Source organism: Canis lupus, chromosome 5 (assembly GCF_048164855.1).
Source record: "Canis lupus baileyi chromosome 5, mCanLup2.hap1, whole genome shotgun sequence".
Lineage (NCBI taxonomy): Eukaryota > Metazoa > Chordata > Mammalia > Carnivora > Canidae > Canis > Canis lupus.
Window position 1 is genome coordinate 22093693 of NC_132842.1, and position 13801 is coordinate 22107493.

General features: G+C 47.9%; 1 protein-coding gene across 4 annotated transcripts in view; it reads left to right on the forward strand.

The window, feature by feature from the left end:
- Positions 1–4574: 4574 nt before the first annotated feature.
- The window catches only part of NMT2 (N-myristoyltransferase 2), a 70671-nt gene continuing 61444 nt past the window's right edge, over positions 4575–13801 (forward strand). The window contains exon 1 of one of the 4 annotated variants that reach the window (XM_072825696.1): positions 4575–4792. In XM_072825696.1, the coding sequence (XP_072681797.1) occupies positions 4765–4792 (28 nt within the window). In that variant the 5' untranslated portion in view covers positions 4575–4764. The remainder of the gene's footprint in view (positions 4793–13801) is intronic. The other 3 variants (XM_072825698.1, XM_072825697.1, XM_072825695.1) reach the window with 3 other exon arrangements.

Here is a 13801-nt window from a genome sequence, read left to right on the forward strand (position 1 = left end):
CCCTACCCAAATGTTGTGATGCTACATAACATGGGACACCATATTTTTTTTTTTTTAGCCTTTTATGGTTTCATTACCACTTTTCCAATCTCCGCCTGCTAATTGCAAAGCCAATAATAGTGCATGTTTAGTGTGTCACCATCCCATGTTACATTCCAATTTCTGTATCAGTTACCAATGGTCACATAATAAAATACCACAAAATTCAGCATCTTGAGTCAATGTCACTTATTTCACACAAATCTACAGGTCTGCTGGGTGATTCCGCTCATCTCGGCTGAGCTCAGCTGATCTTTGCTGGGATCATGAGTGTATCTACAGTCAGAGGGCAGGTGAGCTGAAGGTTGACTGGTCCCTAGGATGGCCTTGTCTGGAAGACCCCCTAATTGGTGGAGTCTCTCATCCTTCTAGGAGGCTCTCTAGGCTTGTATTTGTTGCAGTGGCAGGATTCTGGGGGAAAGATGGAGAGAGAGAGGAATCACACAAAGTCTTTTGAGGCTAGGGTTGGATCTGACACGCATTACTTCCATCACATTCAAATGGCCAAAGCAGGTCAACAAGCCAATCTACACTCAAGGGCTTTTCCTGGAAAGAGATGCAAAGCCATACTGCAAAGGACATGAATACGGGGAGAGGTTAAGAGTTGGGTCCATTTTCTTTTTTTTTTTAAGACTTATTTATTTGAAAGGGAGAGACAGAGAGCGAAAGAGTGCACAGGGAGAAGGTCAGAGGGAGAGGGAGAGAGAAATCCATGCAGACTCTGCAGAGCATGGAACCCACCTCGGGGCTCAATCCCATGACACTGAGATCATAACCTGAGCCCAAACCAAGAATCAGATGCTTAACTGACTGAGCCACCCAGGCGCCCTTGGTTCCATTAGAGCCATTAGATGTGGTTCTAGAATGTTTTATTACTGTTCTTAAAAAACATACTTTGTAAGCAGAAACAAGGATTATATATAAATCTCTGGTTATATCAAGAAGTTATAGCACCTCACACCCATAGGATGGCTTGCGTCAAACACCTGGGTGGCTCAGTCAGTGAAGCGTCCGCCTTCAGCTCAGGCCATGATCCCAATGTCCTGGTATCAAGCTCCCTGCTGAGCAGGGCACCTGCTTCTCCCTCTTCCTCTGCTGTTCCCCCCACTCTTGCTCTCATTCTCTCTGTCAAATAAATAAGTAAAATCTTTAAAAAAAAAAACCAGAACCAGAAGATAGCAAGTGTTGGCATGTTGATGAGAACGTAGAAAAATCGCACCCCTTGTGCACTGTTGATAGGAGTGTAAAATGGCACAGCCTCTGTGCAAAACACTATGACAGTTCCTCAAAAAAAAAATTAAAAATGGAATTACCATATGATTCAGTAATTCTACAGTGGAGTATGTATCCAAAAGAATTGAAGGCACGGATTCCAAATGATGTTTCTCATCCACATCATAGCAGCATTATTCACAAGAGCAAGAAGTGGAACCAACCCAAGTGTCTATGGAAGGATAAATGGATAAACAAAATGTTTATATCCATACAATGGGATATTATTTAGCCCGAAAAAGAAGGAAATTCTGACCCATGCTACAACATGGGTGAACCCTGCTAAGTGAAGCCACTCCCCAAAAGACAAATACAGCATGATTCCATTTGTATGAAGTACCTAGAGTAGACAAATCCATAGGGACACAAAGCTGAATACTGGCTATCCGAAGGGGAAATGGGGAATTTTTTGTTTTTTGTTTTCTAAAGATTTATTCATTTGAGACAGAGAGGTCAGGTGCACAAGCACGCAAGCAAGAACAGGAGGGAAGGGTCAGGGTGAGAGGAAGAAAATCTCAAGCAGACTCCCCGCTGAGCGTGGAGCCCAACTGGAGCTCCATCCCATGACCCTGAGATCATGACCTGAGCTGAAATCTAGAGTCAGACGCTCCACCAACTGAGCCACCCAGACGCCCCAGAAATGGGGAGTCATCTAATGGATACGGTTTCAATTTTGCAGGTTTTGGAGATTGGCTGCACAACAACATGATTATACTTAACACTATGGAACTATACACTTAGAAAATGGCTAAGACGGTATATTTTTTATTATGTGTATTTTACCACAATTCTTAAAAACCAAGAAATTATCATAGTTTTGATAAAAATGAGACCAATTATACAATTATGGTCTTACACCTATAATAGGAGATGAGTTAGCAGGATGGAAAACTGTCTAGGGCCTTTTTTTTTTTTTTCTTTTTTTAAATTTATTTTGAAGAGAGTGAGAGAGTGTGCAAGCACAAGCAGGAAGGGCAGAGGGAGAAGGAGAGAGAATCTCAAGCAGACTCTGAGCTGAGCGGGGAGCCGATGTGGGGCTCGATCTCACAACCCTGAGACCACGACCTGAGCAGAACCAAGAGTCAGATCGTGTACCACCCAGGCGCCTCTCTCCGGGGTCTCTCTAACATACTGGTAGCTACTTTATAGTACTCTCCCCACGTCAATCTTGGATCTGAGATTCTAGAAGATGCCACTTGGCTGCAATTCCCCCAAACTCTAGAATTAAATCAGGCAAAGTGGCAAACCTTGTTAGAAACAGCGAGTTTCCATACACGACAATAGGATTTAGGATTCTCCAGGGTCATCTGCAAACTTTGCCCTCCTTCAGCTGATTAACAATGACAAACGCTGTATTATATAATACCTCAATCCTGTACTGAACAGACGTCCGGGCCAACTTCTTTCCATTCTGGGGAACAGATGTTCCCTGTGTGTCATTGTTTTCCAGCGTCAAACTGATTTTTGATGCCCTCGTTCTAATTTCTCTAGGATTATTTGTTTTCTGATCCTTTTTTTGAGAGGTGTGGAGTCGAAGCTTCTTGCAAATTCAAACAGATACGTCTGCTGAATTTCCTTTGCTTTGTATTTTTAAAACCTTTTCAAGAGCCCTTCCAGTAGGTTAGTGACTGATCAGATAAACGGGCTCCTGGACATGAGCCTGCTGGTTACCCAACTAGGTTACAGTTATCCGACTGTTCATGTTCCCAGGCAAGAGCCGCGGGAAGCGCTCTGATCTGTGTTTGCCTTTATTCTCAAGTTTGGAGGCAGAGGCCACAAGTGACTGTCTGCCTCAGAAATAGTGCAATTGTGAAAGATAGTATTGTATTTCCTTCATGTTTTTGGCCCGATTTTGCACTTCTTCCTGAACTTTAGCAAGCTCAATACTGTCAATCATAAAAGGCTGATGGGCTTTGAAATCGCTCTGTAATTTTTGTCTTGATATTCTCCGCCTCAATACATTTTAAGGGCATGGTCTCCCTTGTGGGGGGATAAAAGAGGCACGCAATGCTCCCAATAGCTTCTGCAAAAAAGGGACCCACGCCAAAACTTTCAGTGGCTTTTTATTTTATTATTATTTTAAAAAGATTTTGCTTATTCACGGGAGACACAGAGAGAGAGGCAGAGCCACAGGCAGAGGGAGAAGCAGGCTCCCTGCGGGAAGCCCAACGCAGGACTCGATCCCAGGACCCCGGGATCACGCCCTGAGCTGAAGGCAGACGCTCAGCGGCTGAGCCACCCAGGCGCCCCTCAGGTGGCTTTTTAAAGTTCCATTTTGCTCGCTGAGCAGTTTCTGAGAACTCTCTTTCCACTGACTTTGTAAACCTCCCCGTGTCTGGCAGGACTGTTGAACGCCAGCCGTTCCAGGGAAGCAAACGAAGGGCTGCTGTGTACGGAACGCGGCCGCAGACGAGCTGCACTTCACCTGCCCTGTACTTGGCCACCCACGTCCTTCCCCCCAGGTCCACGGGGGCCACCGAGAGTTTCACCGGGGACCGTCTCCGTTCGCTCGGCCGCGTGGGTTCACACTTGCACGTGGCGAAGGCCAAGTGTCCGATCCCGCAGCGACACGGACAGCACTGCCCCAGGGCCCCTAAGGCGGTGGCTGTGCTCCGGCCTGGCTGCGGCGATGTCCACGGAAAACAGGGGCAGCTCAGGGTTTTCCTCTGTGAAGGGTTGTGGGGCTGCCAGGCCGTTGGCATGGGGAGGGGGAGGGGGAGGGGGAGGGGAGGCACTGCTTGGCCTTGGACTTTGAGTTGACAGGGTGTGGGCCCGAGACACAAGAAGTGGAATTTTTAAAAGAGCGTCTGTGTATGTGCGGGAGGCTTCTAGAAATCATGGGCCCTGGCACGCCTACTCTTGAGTGGAAGATGCCTGCAACGGTTAAAAGCGCTCCCTAAGCCGTAGAGGGGTAGCGTCGCGGCGGGCGCTCCACGGGGAAGACTCCGGGATCCGGAGCAGCGTGCGGACCTACTCCGAGCCGAGCCCCGGGCGGGTGGCAGGGAGCGCCCGGGGGCCCACGCCCCCACCCCCACCCCGCTCCCCCCGCCGGCTCGCGCCCCCCCCGGCCCCGCCCCCTCCCCTGCATGGCCCCGCCCCCACCCGCCCCGCTCCGTCCGCCGGCTCGCGCCCCCCGGCCCCGCCCCCTCCCCGCGTGGCCCCGCCCCCTCCGCCCCCGTCGCCCCCGCCGCGGTGGGCGGGCCCGGGCGGGGCGGGGCGGGGCGGGGCGGGCCGGCGGGCGCGGCGCCGGGGCTCCGGGCGCGGAGGGGACGGCTGGCGGCACTAGGGGGAGCTGCTCTCGCCGCCGCCGCCGCCGCCGGTCCCCCACGCCCGCGGCCCCGAGCGCCGCCTCCCCAGCCCGCGCCGCCGCGATGGCGGAGGACAGCGAGTCTGCGGCCAGCCAGCAGAGCCTGGAGCTGGACGACCAGGACACGTGCGGGATCGACGGGGACAATGAGGAGGAGACGGAGCACGCCAAAGGGTAGGCGCGGGGCGGCGCGGGCTGCGCTCGGACTCCGGGGGCGAGGCCCCGGGGGCGCGGGGGCGCGGGGGTCCCCGGGGCGGGCCCTCTGCTGTCACCTGCCGCGGGGCCGCCGGCCCGGCTCGGCCCCGTCCCCGTCCCCGTCCCCGCCTGCGCCGCCGCCTGCGCCTCCGCCTGCGCCCGGCCGGGCCCCGGCCCGCGGGTGCGACGCGCCTGTCCTGGCCGGCGAGCGGCTCGGCGGGACCGGGGGAGGCGCGGCCCCCGGCCCTTTGTGGGGAGTCGTCCTCCTGCGCTGCTTGTCATCCTGTCCAGGTCCTGCCGGGGCCTCCCGCCCCTCCCCCAGCCGCCGCCGCCGCCGCCGCCGCCGCCGCCGCCTCGGGAGGAGGAGAGGACCCGTGGGGGAGCGGTGCTGGGATTGCGCGGGGTGGTCCGCGCGCGGGCGGCGGCGGGGAACTGCGGAAAGTTGTGCGCCCCGCACGGCCTGCGCGGGGCGGGGCGGGGGCGCGGGGGCGCGGACCTGCCCCCACCCCCGCCCCCGCCCCCGCCCCCGCCCCCGCCCCGCGCGCCCGCAGAGCCCTCTCTCGAGCAGGACCCGCCCGCTGATTCGGGCTCAGGCTTGGCGGGGGCGCGGGGCGGGGGGATCTGAGCAGATCCTGCTTGCAAAGCGGGTGTTTGATCTGCAAAGCCAGCTGCACCCCACGTTTTAGCACCTGATCAGATTTCTTCCTCCTTTTCGCTGGCTCCCTTTTCTCCCCCGCAGACTTGATTTTACTCTCCCTTTGGAGAAAAGATTGCTTCCGGTTAAGGGTATTGAAGTTCTGTTTTTAGAGTCTGGGAGGGGTGCGGTCATTTTAAACCAGACTGGGGTCCTTGAAGGTGGTGTTTGCGTTACTCCCCTTTACCCCGTTGGGATTCAGACTGTGCGCTGGCACAGAGCGCTGACTGCTGCTGCCCCTTCGATGTGAGATTTTGCAAACCATGGTGACTGATGAAGTGGGTCAGCTTGAAAACATGATAGGGAGGCCTTCGTCACAGATGGCTTATTTATTCAGTTCATGGAGAGGATCCTTTAAATGATTGATGATATAAAGTGTAAAGCATTTGCATTCTCTTTAACGTCTGCTTGAAGATTTGTTTAAGAAAGGAACTTTTACTGAGCTTTCATGTGTTATAAAATATTAAAAGAGATCAAGAAAAGGAAAAGCTGACTAAATGTTTCTCCCATTTGCAAGTTGCTTTTTATATTTTTTGCAGTGAATAATACTTCGGTGGCAGCTGCAAGTACCGAATGTCACAATTCAAGTCTGGAATTTTTTTTTTTTTTTTTTTTAAGAGGAAAGGAAATTCAACAGAAATCTGAGCTTGAGTTCTGTGTATGTGGGGATAGAAATTTGCCTGTGATAGCTGGCTAAATATAAATACACTTTTGAGACAATAGTATTAGTGCTAGGGTGAAATGTGCTAGGATGGTCCAGGTGAAATATGGGTTACCCAAGTAACTTCCACACCTGTCTGTTATCTTTCTGGAGAGACCCTGGACTTTTGTCTTCTCCACTGTGATTTCTATTTATTATTCATTCTTCGGAAGGTTTGATTTGTACCTCCTTGCCTACACAGTGCAGAGCATTCATGCTACGGAGAAGGGCTCATCTGTGTGCCCATTGATCTGGACCTGGCCCAAGACGCCTTGCCACCTAGAGGCTGCGTGAAGTTCCCAGATCAGCACCCAGAGGCATCGCTATGTCCTCTTCAGAGATTTTCAGTTTTGTACATGCACATTTTGTAGGCTAGCACGGTTACTCAAAATTTAGAGATGCCCAGTGGACTGAAGTGTTTCAACCAAGAGCAGATAATATAACAAGTTCTAGTGGGAAGAGATTGATAGAATGGATTTCTTTATAGGCAGTTACATGGGAAGAGATTGGTAAAAAGTCGAGTCGCTGCACTTGTTGGACTGCTTTTTCAGATTTGAATTTAGATGGTATGTGCCAAGTTTGAGGGTAATTGTGTTTCATTTGGCTTGTGTACTGATGCCATGGCTCAGGAGAAACCTAGATTTTTTTTTTTCCTTGCATAGCTCAGGTTTGTAAATGTCTTCATTTGAAAGACTCCTCTTTTCTATGGTCGGCCTCTTCATTCTTTACTGGTTTAAGTTAAGTGACCAATAAAGAGCCTTTGGAGGAATACGTAGGTAAACAGTTTTCCTTTTAATGATGAATTATCGCTTTGAGGCCACTAGGTACGGGTCAGCACACAAAGCAATAATTACTGTGTAGAACCCTTGTGGCCTGAAGGAATTAATTTACCCCCACAATTGAGTATGCAGATGACCCTTGAACAACACTGGTTTGAACTACATGGGTCCAATTGTATGTGATTTTTTTCCCCATAAATAATAGAGTGCAGTACTTTTTTTTTTTTGAGTGCAGTACTTAAATGTACTTTCCTTATTATTTTCTTAATAACATTTTCTTTTCTCTAGCTTACTTTACTGTAAGAATATAGTATATAATATGTATAACATATGCAATATATGTTAATCGACTGTTTATGTTTTTGGTAAGGCTCCTGGCCAACACTGCGCTATCAGGAGTTAAGCTTTGGGGAAGTCAAAAGTTATACAAAGATTTCAGACTCCGTGGGCTGTCAGAGCCCCTAACACCCATGCTGTTCAAGGGTCCACTCTTATGTATTTACTACTCATTTTAGACATACCAAGTTGCAACTAGAACCTCAGATAAAAGGAAGATACCAAATTAGATTCTTTCACACCAAAATGTAAACATATTACGTAGTATGCTTTTCTCTTGTTTTTATAGAATTTTCTTTATGGACTAAAAAGACTACTTCATTTTTGTGGATAGTACTTCAAATCCACGAATGAAATATGCCATGCTCAGTGAAAGGACTAATAGATGTTCTCCTAGAAAGACTGTTTAAATAACTCCCCTTAACATGTGATTTACAATTAGGGGAAGAAACTGAGTCCTAAAGAGTTCGGAGGGAACTTGCAAACTTTCAGGCAAATTTGAAGTTCTGAGGTAATCAGATTTATACTCTTATTTTCTTAGCAAAGACTTTCTGCGTAGATAAAAATGAACTTCAATCCAGCTTTCTATGTGAATTATTAGAAATAGTCCAGATTACTGAAGATTTCTGTTGTGCGAGGGAGCAGGTGGCCATGCACTGAAGAGGTTACCTATCGGGTGACCTCTGTGGGGCTTGCCCAGGTGGGTTCGACGTTAGGTAAATACTCAAGGAGCTTTAGTACTTATCTCAGTTTGATGTATAGGTGGCTTCTGTGCCTTTCTTTGGAAAGGATTTGGGAAAACATGGAGGACGTTGTTCAAGAATCTGCCAAGCTCACTATCTTCTCATTCTGCCCCCATTTCATATATCTTTTCTCCATTCGTAAAGTATATGGGGTAGTGGTAAATACCCCTCATTCGGCTCACCCTCCTCCCACGCAGATGAAGCATAGTTATTGTCACAATTGGCCCCAAATAAAATGAGTGTTGAGGCTGGCACAAAACCAAATCTCCTTTCTGGCTTTACCCACACTGATTTTCAGAATGCAAAACAAAACAAAAGAAAAAATTCTTTTTCCTAGACAGATTGATGTTTTTCATCTCCTTCCCACTAAGAGCTTTCTCCTCAGTATTCATGGCGGTGGAATAGGAGGCAGTTACCAAGAATATTTACTTAGGGAGTAAAATAAGCATATATGAATATGCTGTTGTTGGCACACAAATGATCAAATTATTCCCTGGGGTAGATGTGAAATAGTTTTAGTTTTGGAGGGTTATTCTGAGACATTTTTAAGAATTTTTTTTTCTTAGAAAAATTAAAGATCTGGTATTTGGTAAAGACTAAAATTTTGGAATTCTTTTAACAAAGAGCATATAACCTCTCTTCTCCCACACCCAGCTCGGTTCGGGGGCGGGGGCGGGGGGGGGAATTGACCTTATTCTACATGCAGTGTGTTCTTCTTTCTGATTCTATCTGTGTATTGTTGAGACTGGCTGTGGGAATTTCTCGGGAGGATAATTCAGAGCCGCCCTTTCTGAAATTTGACCTGTTATCAACTGTGTAAATCTAAATGGAAAGGTGTATTAACAGCCTACGCCCAAGGAACCCCCTCAATTCAAGAAATACAGTTTGCAATCGTCCAGTGCCTGTTCCAGCTTGCATCTGAAATGTGATATCACCCATGGGCCCTAAAGGAACTTTTTCCAGAAACTGAGCTAAACTCTGGAAAATTTCTAGGTGTGGGACACACTCTTTGTTGTGTTGAAATGGTTTATTAACACGAGTGTCACTGTAATTATATAGGAGTTAGAGTCAGTTGGTTAGTTAACTCAGGGATTAGAACCAAATTCTGTATCAAGCTCAAGAAAAACGTTGGTTGGCTGGGTTTTTTTTTTTTGTTTTTTTTTGTTTTTTTTTTTTTACCATATTGGAAAATATGTTTTGACTTTTACTCATTTTTAAGAATAAAGTAAGCTTTATTAAAAATTCAGACAAAAGGGCAAGCTTCTGCCTTTGACTCAGATCATGATCTCAGGGTATTGGGATCAAGACCCCCTTCAGGCACCCTGCTCGGCGGAGTATGCTTTTCTCTCTGCCTCCTCTTCTGCTTCTCCCTATGCTTGTGCTGTCTCTCTCTCTCTCTCTCTCTCTCTCTCAAATAAATAAATAAAATCTTTGAAAAACAAATTCAAACAATAAAGTGTATAGGGAGTAGAAGACCCCTGGTCATCTTATTTGCTAGAGAAACCACTATTGACAGTTTAATCAACTAATATTTTAATATATACATGAAAGTGCACATTTAACATTAAGAGGATCAAACTTTACAAGGACTCTTTTCTTGTCTTCTCCTCTGTTAGTGTTGTCTGCTAGAACTTTCTGCAGTGATGGGAATGTCCCAATACAGAGGTCACTAGCCACTTGAAATGTGGTTAGTGTGACTAAGGAACTGAATTTTAAATTTTATTTAATTTTAATTAATTTAAATTTAGCCCTTCCTGAGTAGTGTGTATGAGATTGGACAGCTCAGATCATATCCTGCTTTTGACTTTTATAAGCTTTTATGGTGCTCAAAATACTTCTTTATTCTTGTCTTTAGAAGATAGATTTCATTTTCTCCCTCTCTAATGGTTTGGAAATTCTTTACCCTATTATTTTTTTTTTTTCTTCTGGGAGTGATCTTTAAATTTTGAACAAGCGTGTTTCTATCTGTATTTCTATCGGTGATTAAAATTAACCACGATCCAAAATAGTCTACCATTGAGCAAAACAAAATGTGTAGGATGTTTTAACTTTTCCTTCCTTTACATGTCCTGGGTTTTGTTGGAATAGTCTGGAATTTTAATCCCATGTGGCTTTTTTTATTTTTGCCCTCTTACCCCGTTAAAACTTTCTTCGTAACTATTACATTATATTCACAGCCATATTGTCAAAATCTTCTCAGACTCCCCTGTTTCTGTTGCTTGTCACTATTCCTTGTAAACCATTCCTTCTTGAGTACTTTCTCATTTAATTTTTTATTAGCATAGGCAGATGACATATTTTCTGAATTCTTGTATGTCTGAAGATGCCTTTCTTTTGTCTTCATGAATAAACCATAGTCTGGGCATGCGTGTAATTGTAGAATAATCATTTTTTTTCCTCCAAACTCCACACTCCACAAACGCTTTATTATCATCTAGCATTTAGTGGCACAGATGCTGTCTCTCTGCCAATCTGCTTCTCTTTCTTATATAGGAAACCATACTCTTTCTTTGTTTTGACTTGTTTTGAGTCTGGAAGTTTCTAGGATTTTTCTCTCTGTCGTTCTATAACCCGAGGGTTTTCCACCTTGATGGTGATTTCTTGAGGATGGAGGCCTTCCTGCCCCCCCCCCCCCCACGCTGGGTTCCCTCCAGCCACCCAGTCACTAGCTCTAGTGCTTTTGGCTCCTTCCCCGCTGACATGGGACTCGGGGGCGGTTAGGCATCTGTCACCCCGGGTCCCCCCCAGGCGCTGCTCACGAAGGCTGCTGCGCCCCACATCACTGCTCACCCGAGGGATTGACTTAGTGGCCTTGCCCGTCCACCAGCCGCCGCTTCCCACCTGTTCTGGGGAGTCCTCCCCGCCCCCCCCCCCGGGGGTGTTCTCTGAATCTTCCCACCTCTGCCCCTTCTCCAAATTCCAGATCTGGCTCTGGTGCCCTTTCTGTCGCCAAGGCTGCCACCCAAGGTGGTAACCCCTGTCCGAGGCCCCATAGGGCTTGCCGGGACGGGGTGGCGAACAAGGCTGGCACCGCAGTACAGGCCTGCCCAGTGCAAGTGAGGGGCCACCTGCCTGCCTCCAGGTGGCCGGAGCGCGGGGACCGTGCCTGCAGCCTCTGATCCCTGCCATCCCTGGCGCATTGAACACCTTGGTGGCTTAACATGAGCGTGTGGCCACCTGCCTGCCTCCAGGAGGATGGAGCACGGGGACTGTGCCTGCAGCCTCTGATCCCTGCCACCCCTGGTGCATTGAACACCTTGGTGGCTTAATATGAGCGTGTGGCCGCCTGCCTTCCTCCAGGTGGACAGAGCGTGGGGACCGTGCCTGCAGCCTCTGATCCTTGCCACCTCTGGTCATTGAACGCCTTGGTGGCTTAACAAAGATTTGCTGACCGGATGCCAGTGGTTCTTTATCTCCACTGACAAGTTAATTTCTGATCTGAAACTTTCCCCCGGACGCATGAGGAATTTTGTGACGTGAAGGATTTTTTTCCCCTAATTCTAACTGAAAGGACGTGGACTCTGGATTTGCAGGGGGGTTCTATGCTGCGTCGACCCCAGCGTGGTAAAATAATTGCAAATTTTTTGAACTTTTGGTAACGCTCTTCATACTCTGTGTATACATTTTTCTTATTGAACCTTTGCAACAACTGATGGGGAGACGGGGGCTTTTCCAAATGGGAAGAACTCATCCAGGCCACACCTCACATGCAGACTCTGGTCTTGGGCCTCTCGCCATCTGACTGTAAACTCTCGGCCCCTGCACTAACCTGCATGAGCCATAAATCAGTGGAGTCATTTGTTTGATAGTGTTTCAAGCTTATCTCCCTTTCAGTCAGAGATGACCAACGTGAGCACCTCGAGAGCCAGAATCCACAGGCGTAATGAGTACAGGAAATGTCAACGAATTTAAAAATAAATTAGTCCATTTCCTTGTGTAAGAAAAAATATTGCAACTTGATTACAGGGAGCCCTCTTAAATTTCTCTTCAGGTCTGCTCAAGGACTAATTCTAATTATAGCATCCGCATTTTGCAGTGAGATCTTTCTTCTTCTGTGCCTGCTTCGTGGCTGTCTCGTCTCCCTTCTAGAGCAGGCTCTGTGGCCGCCCCGCCGTGGCCTCCTGCATACCAGCATCCTTCCGTGTCCTCCGCCTGCCAGCGCAGCCACCCAGCAGGCCTGCGGGCAGCTTTCCTGCAGCGAGCCGACAGGGCTCTGAATCCAGTGTCGAGTGTTCCAGAAGGATAGAGCTGCTGAAGGAATCCACTGGAGCACACTGGTTCCCCAGCTCCATGGCCCAGCTTGTGTGGCACTTGAGCTCGTCATGCTTTTGTGGGTGTTTTGAGTTCCTGTGAGTGACTTAGGGCCTGTCAGGCTCCCCATGCTAGGAGGCAAGGCAGTGCACAAGTCACCTGGTGGGGGTCCCAAAGGGAGTTGGGATTTTAACTTTACAGTTTTGCTTTTGTTAGCACGTTGCATGTCTGTTACTGGCTTAAACACACACACACATAAGCGCATGCACGAGGGAAATGTGGGCTCCTTCATTCCCGCGGCTGTGTTCACTTTGTGTTCAAGTTCATATAGTATGTTCCTAAGAAAGATAGTGATTCAGTTACCATGATCATTTTTCATAGTCTTTTCATTTGTTTTTTTTTTTGGGGGGGGGGTAGGATAGAGGGATACTTGCTTTTTACTATCCTTTGGGTGTTTGTTAACATTTTATAGAAACTGAAGAAAGAGGGCAGCCCGGGTGGCTCAGAGGTTTAGCGCCGCCTTCAGCCCGGGGTGTGATCCTGGAGACCCGGGATTGAGTCCCACGTTGGGCTCCCTGCATGGAGCCTGCTTCTCCCTCTGTCTGTGTCTCTGCCCCTCCCCCCGTCTCAAGAATAAATAAATAAAATCTTTTTAAAAAATTAAAAAAGAAGAAGAAAAGAAACTGAAGAAAGAACTATTGGGGGGCACCTGGGTGGCTCAGTCAGTTAAGTGTCCTCCTTCAGCTCAGGTCAGGATCCCAGGATCCTGAGATCGAGCCCCACATCGGGCTCCCTACTTCTCCTCTCCCTCTCCCCCTCCCCACTTGTATTCTCTCTGTCTCTCTCATTCTCTCTCAAATAAATCAAATCTTTTAAAAAAGAACTAGTAAAAGCAGAGTTTTTTGTTTTTCCAAATGAACTTTTTTTTTAAAAAATTTTTCAGAAGCACGTAGAACGTCAGAATATATCAAGAAGCAAAAAGACCATGCCTTGGTGTATTCATATATACATTTTCCTGTTCTTATTTTTTATAAAAATGCAAACATTTCCTGTCATCCTGGAGATTCCTGTCATTTGACATGCCGTGAACATCATAGCCCTCTCTGAGTCCCTCCTCTGGCCCTGGGAAGACTCACCATTTATTCAGTAAATGCTGTTGGGCTTATGCGCCAAGGCCACAAGTGGACCCCTTCTTCCAAGGCAACACTGTCTTTACCTGCCACCTGGAGCGTTTCCCTGGAGCCTCCCACTGGCCCAGGTGTGCATGTGGGATGAAATTGCGTTGGACCAGGTGAACCCAGCAGACATCCTGGGGATGGCAGCAAACAAAGTGGAGGGAGCCTGGCCCATCTTCTAGAACTTAGGCACATGGAGATTCATGAGAGAGAAGTGAACTCCTGTGTCAGATGCTCTGTTGTGTGGGACCTTACCCCAGGCAGCCCAACCTGTATGCTAACTAATACAACATCTGTGTATTCGCTTTGG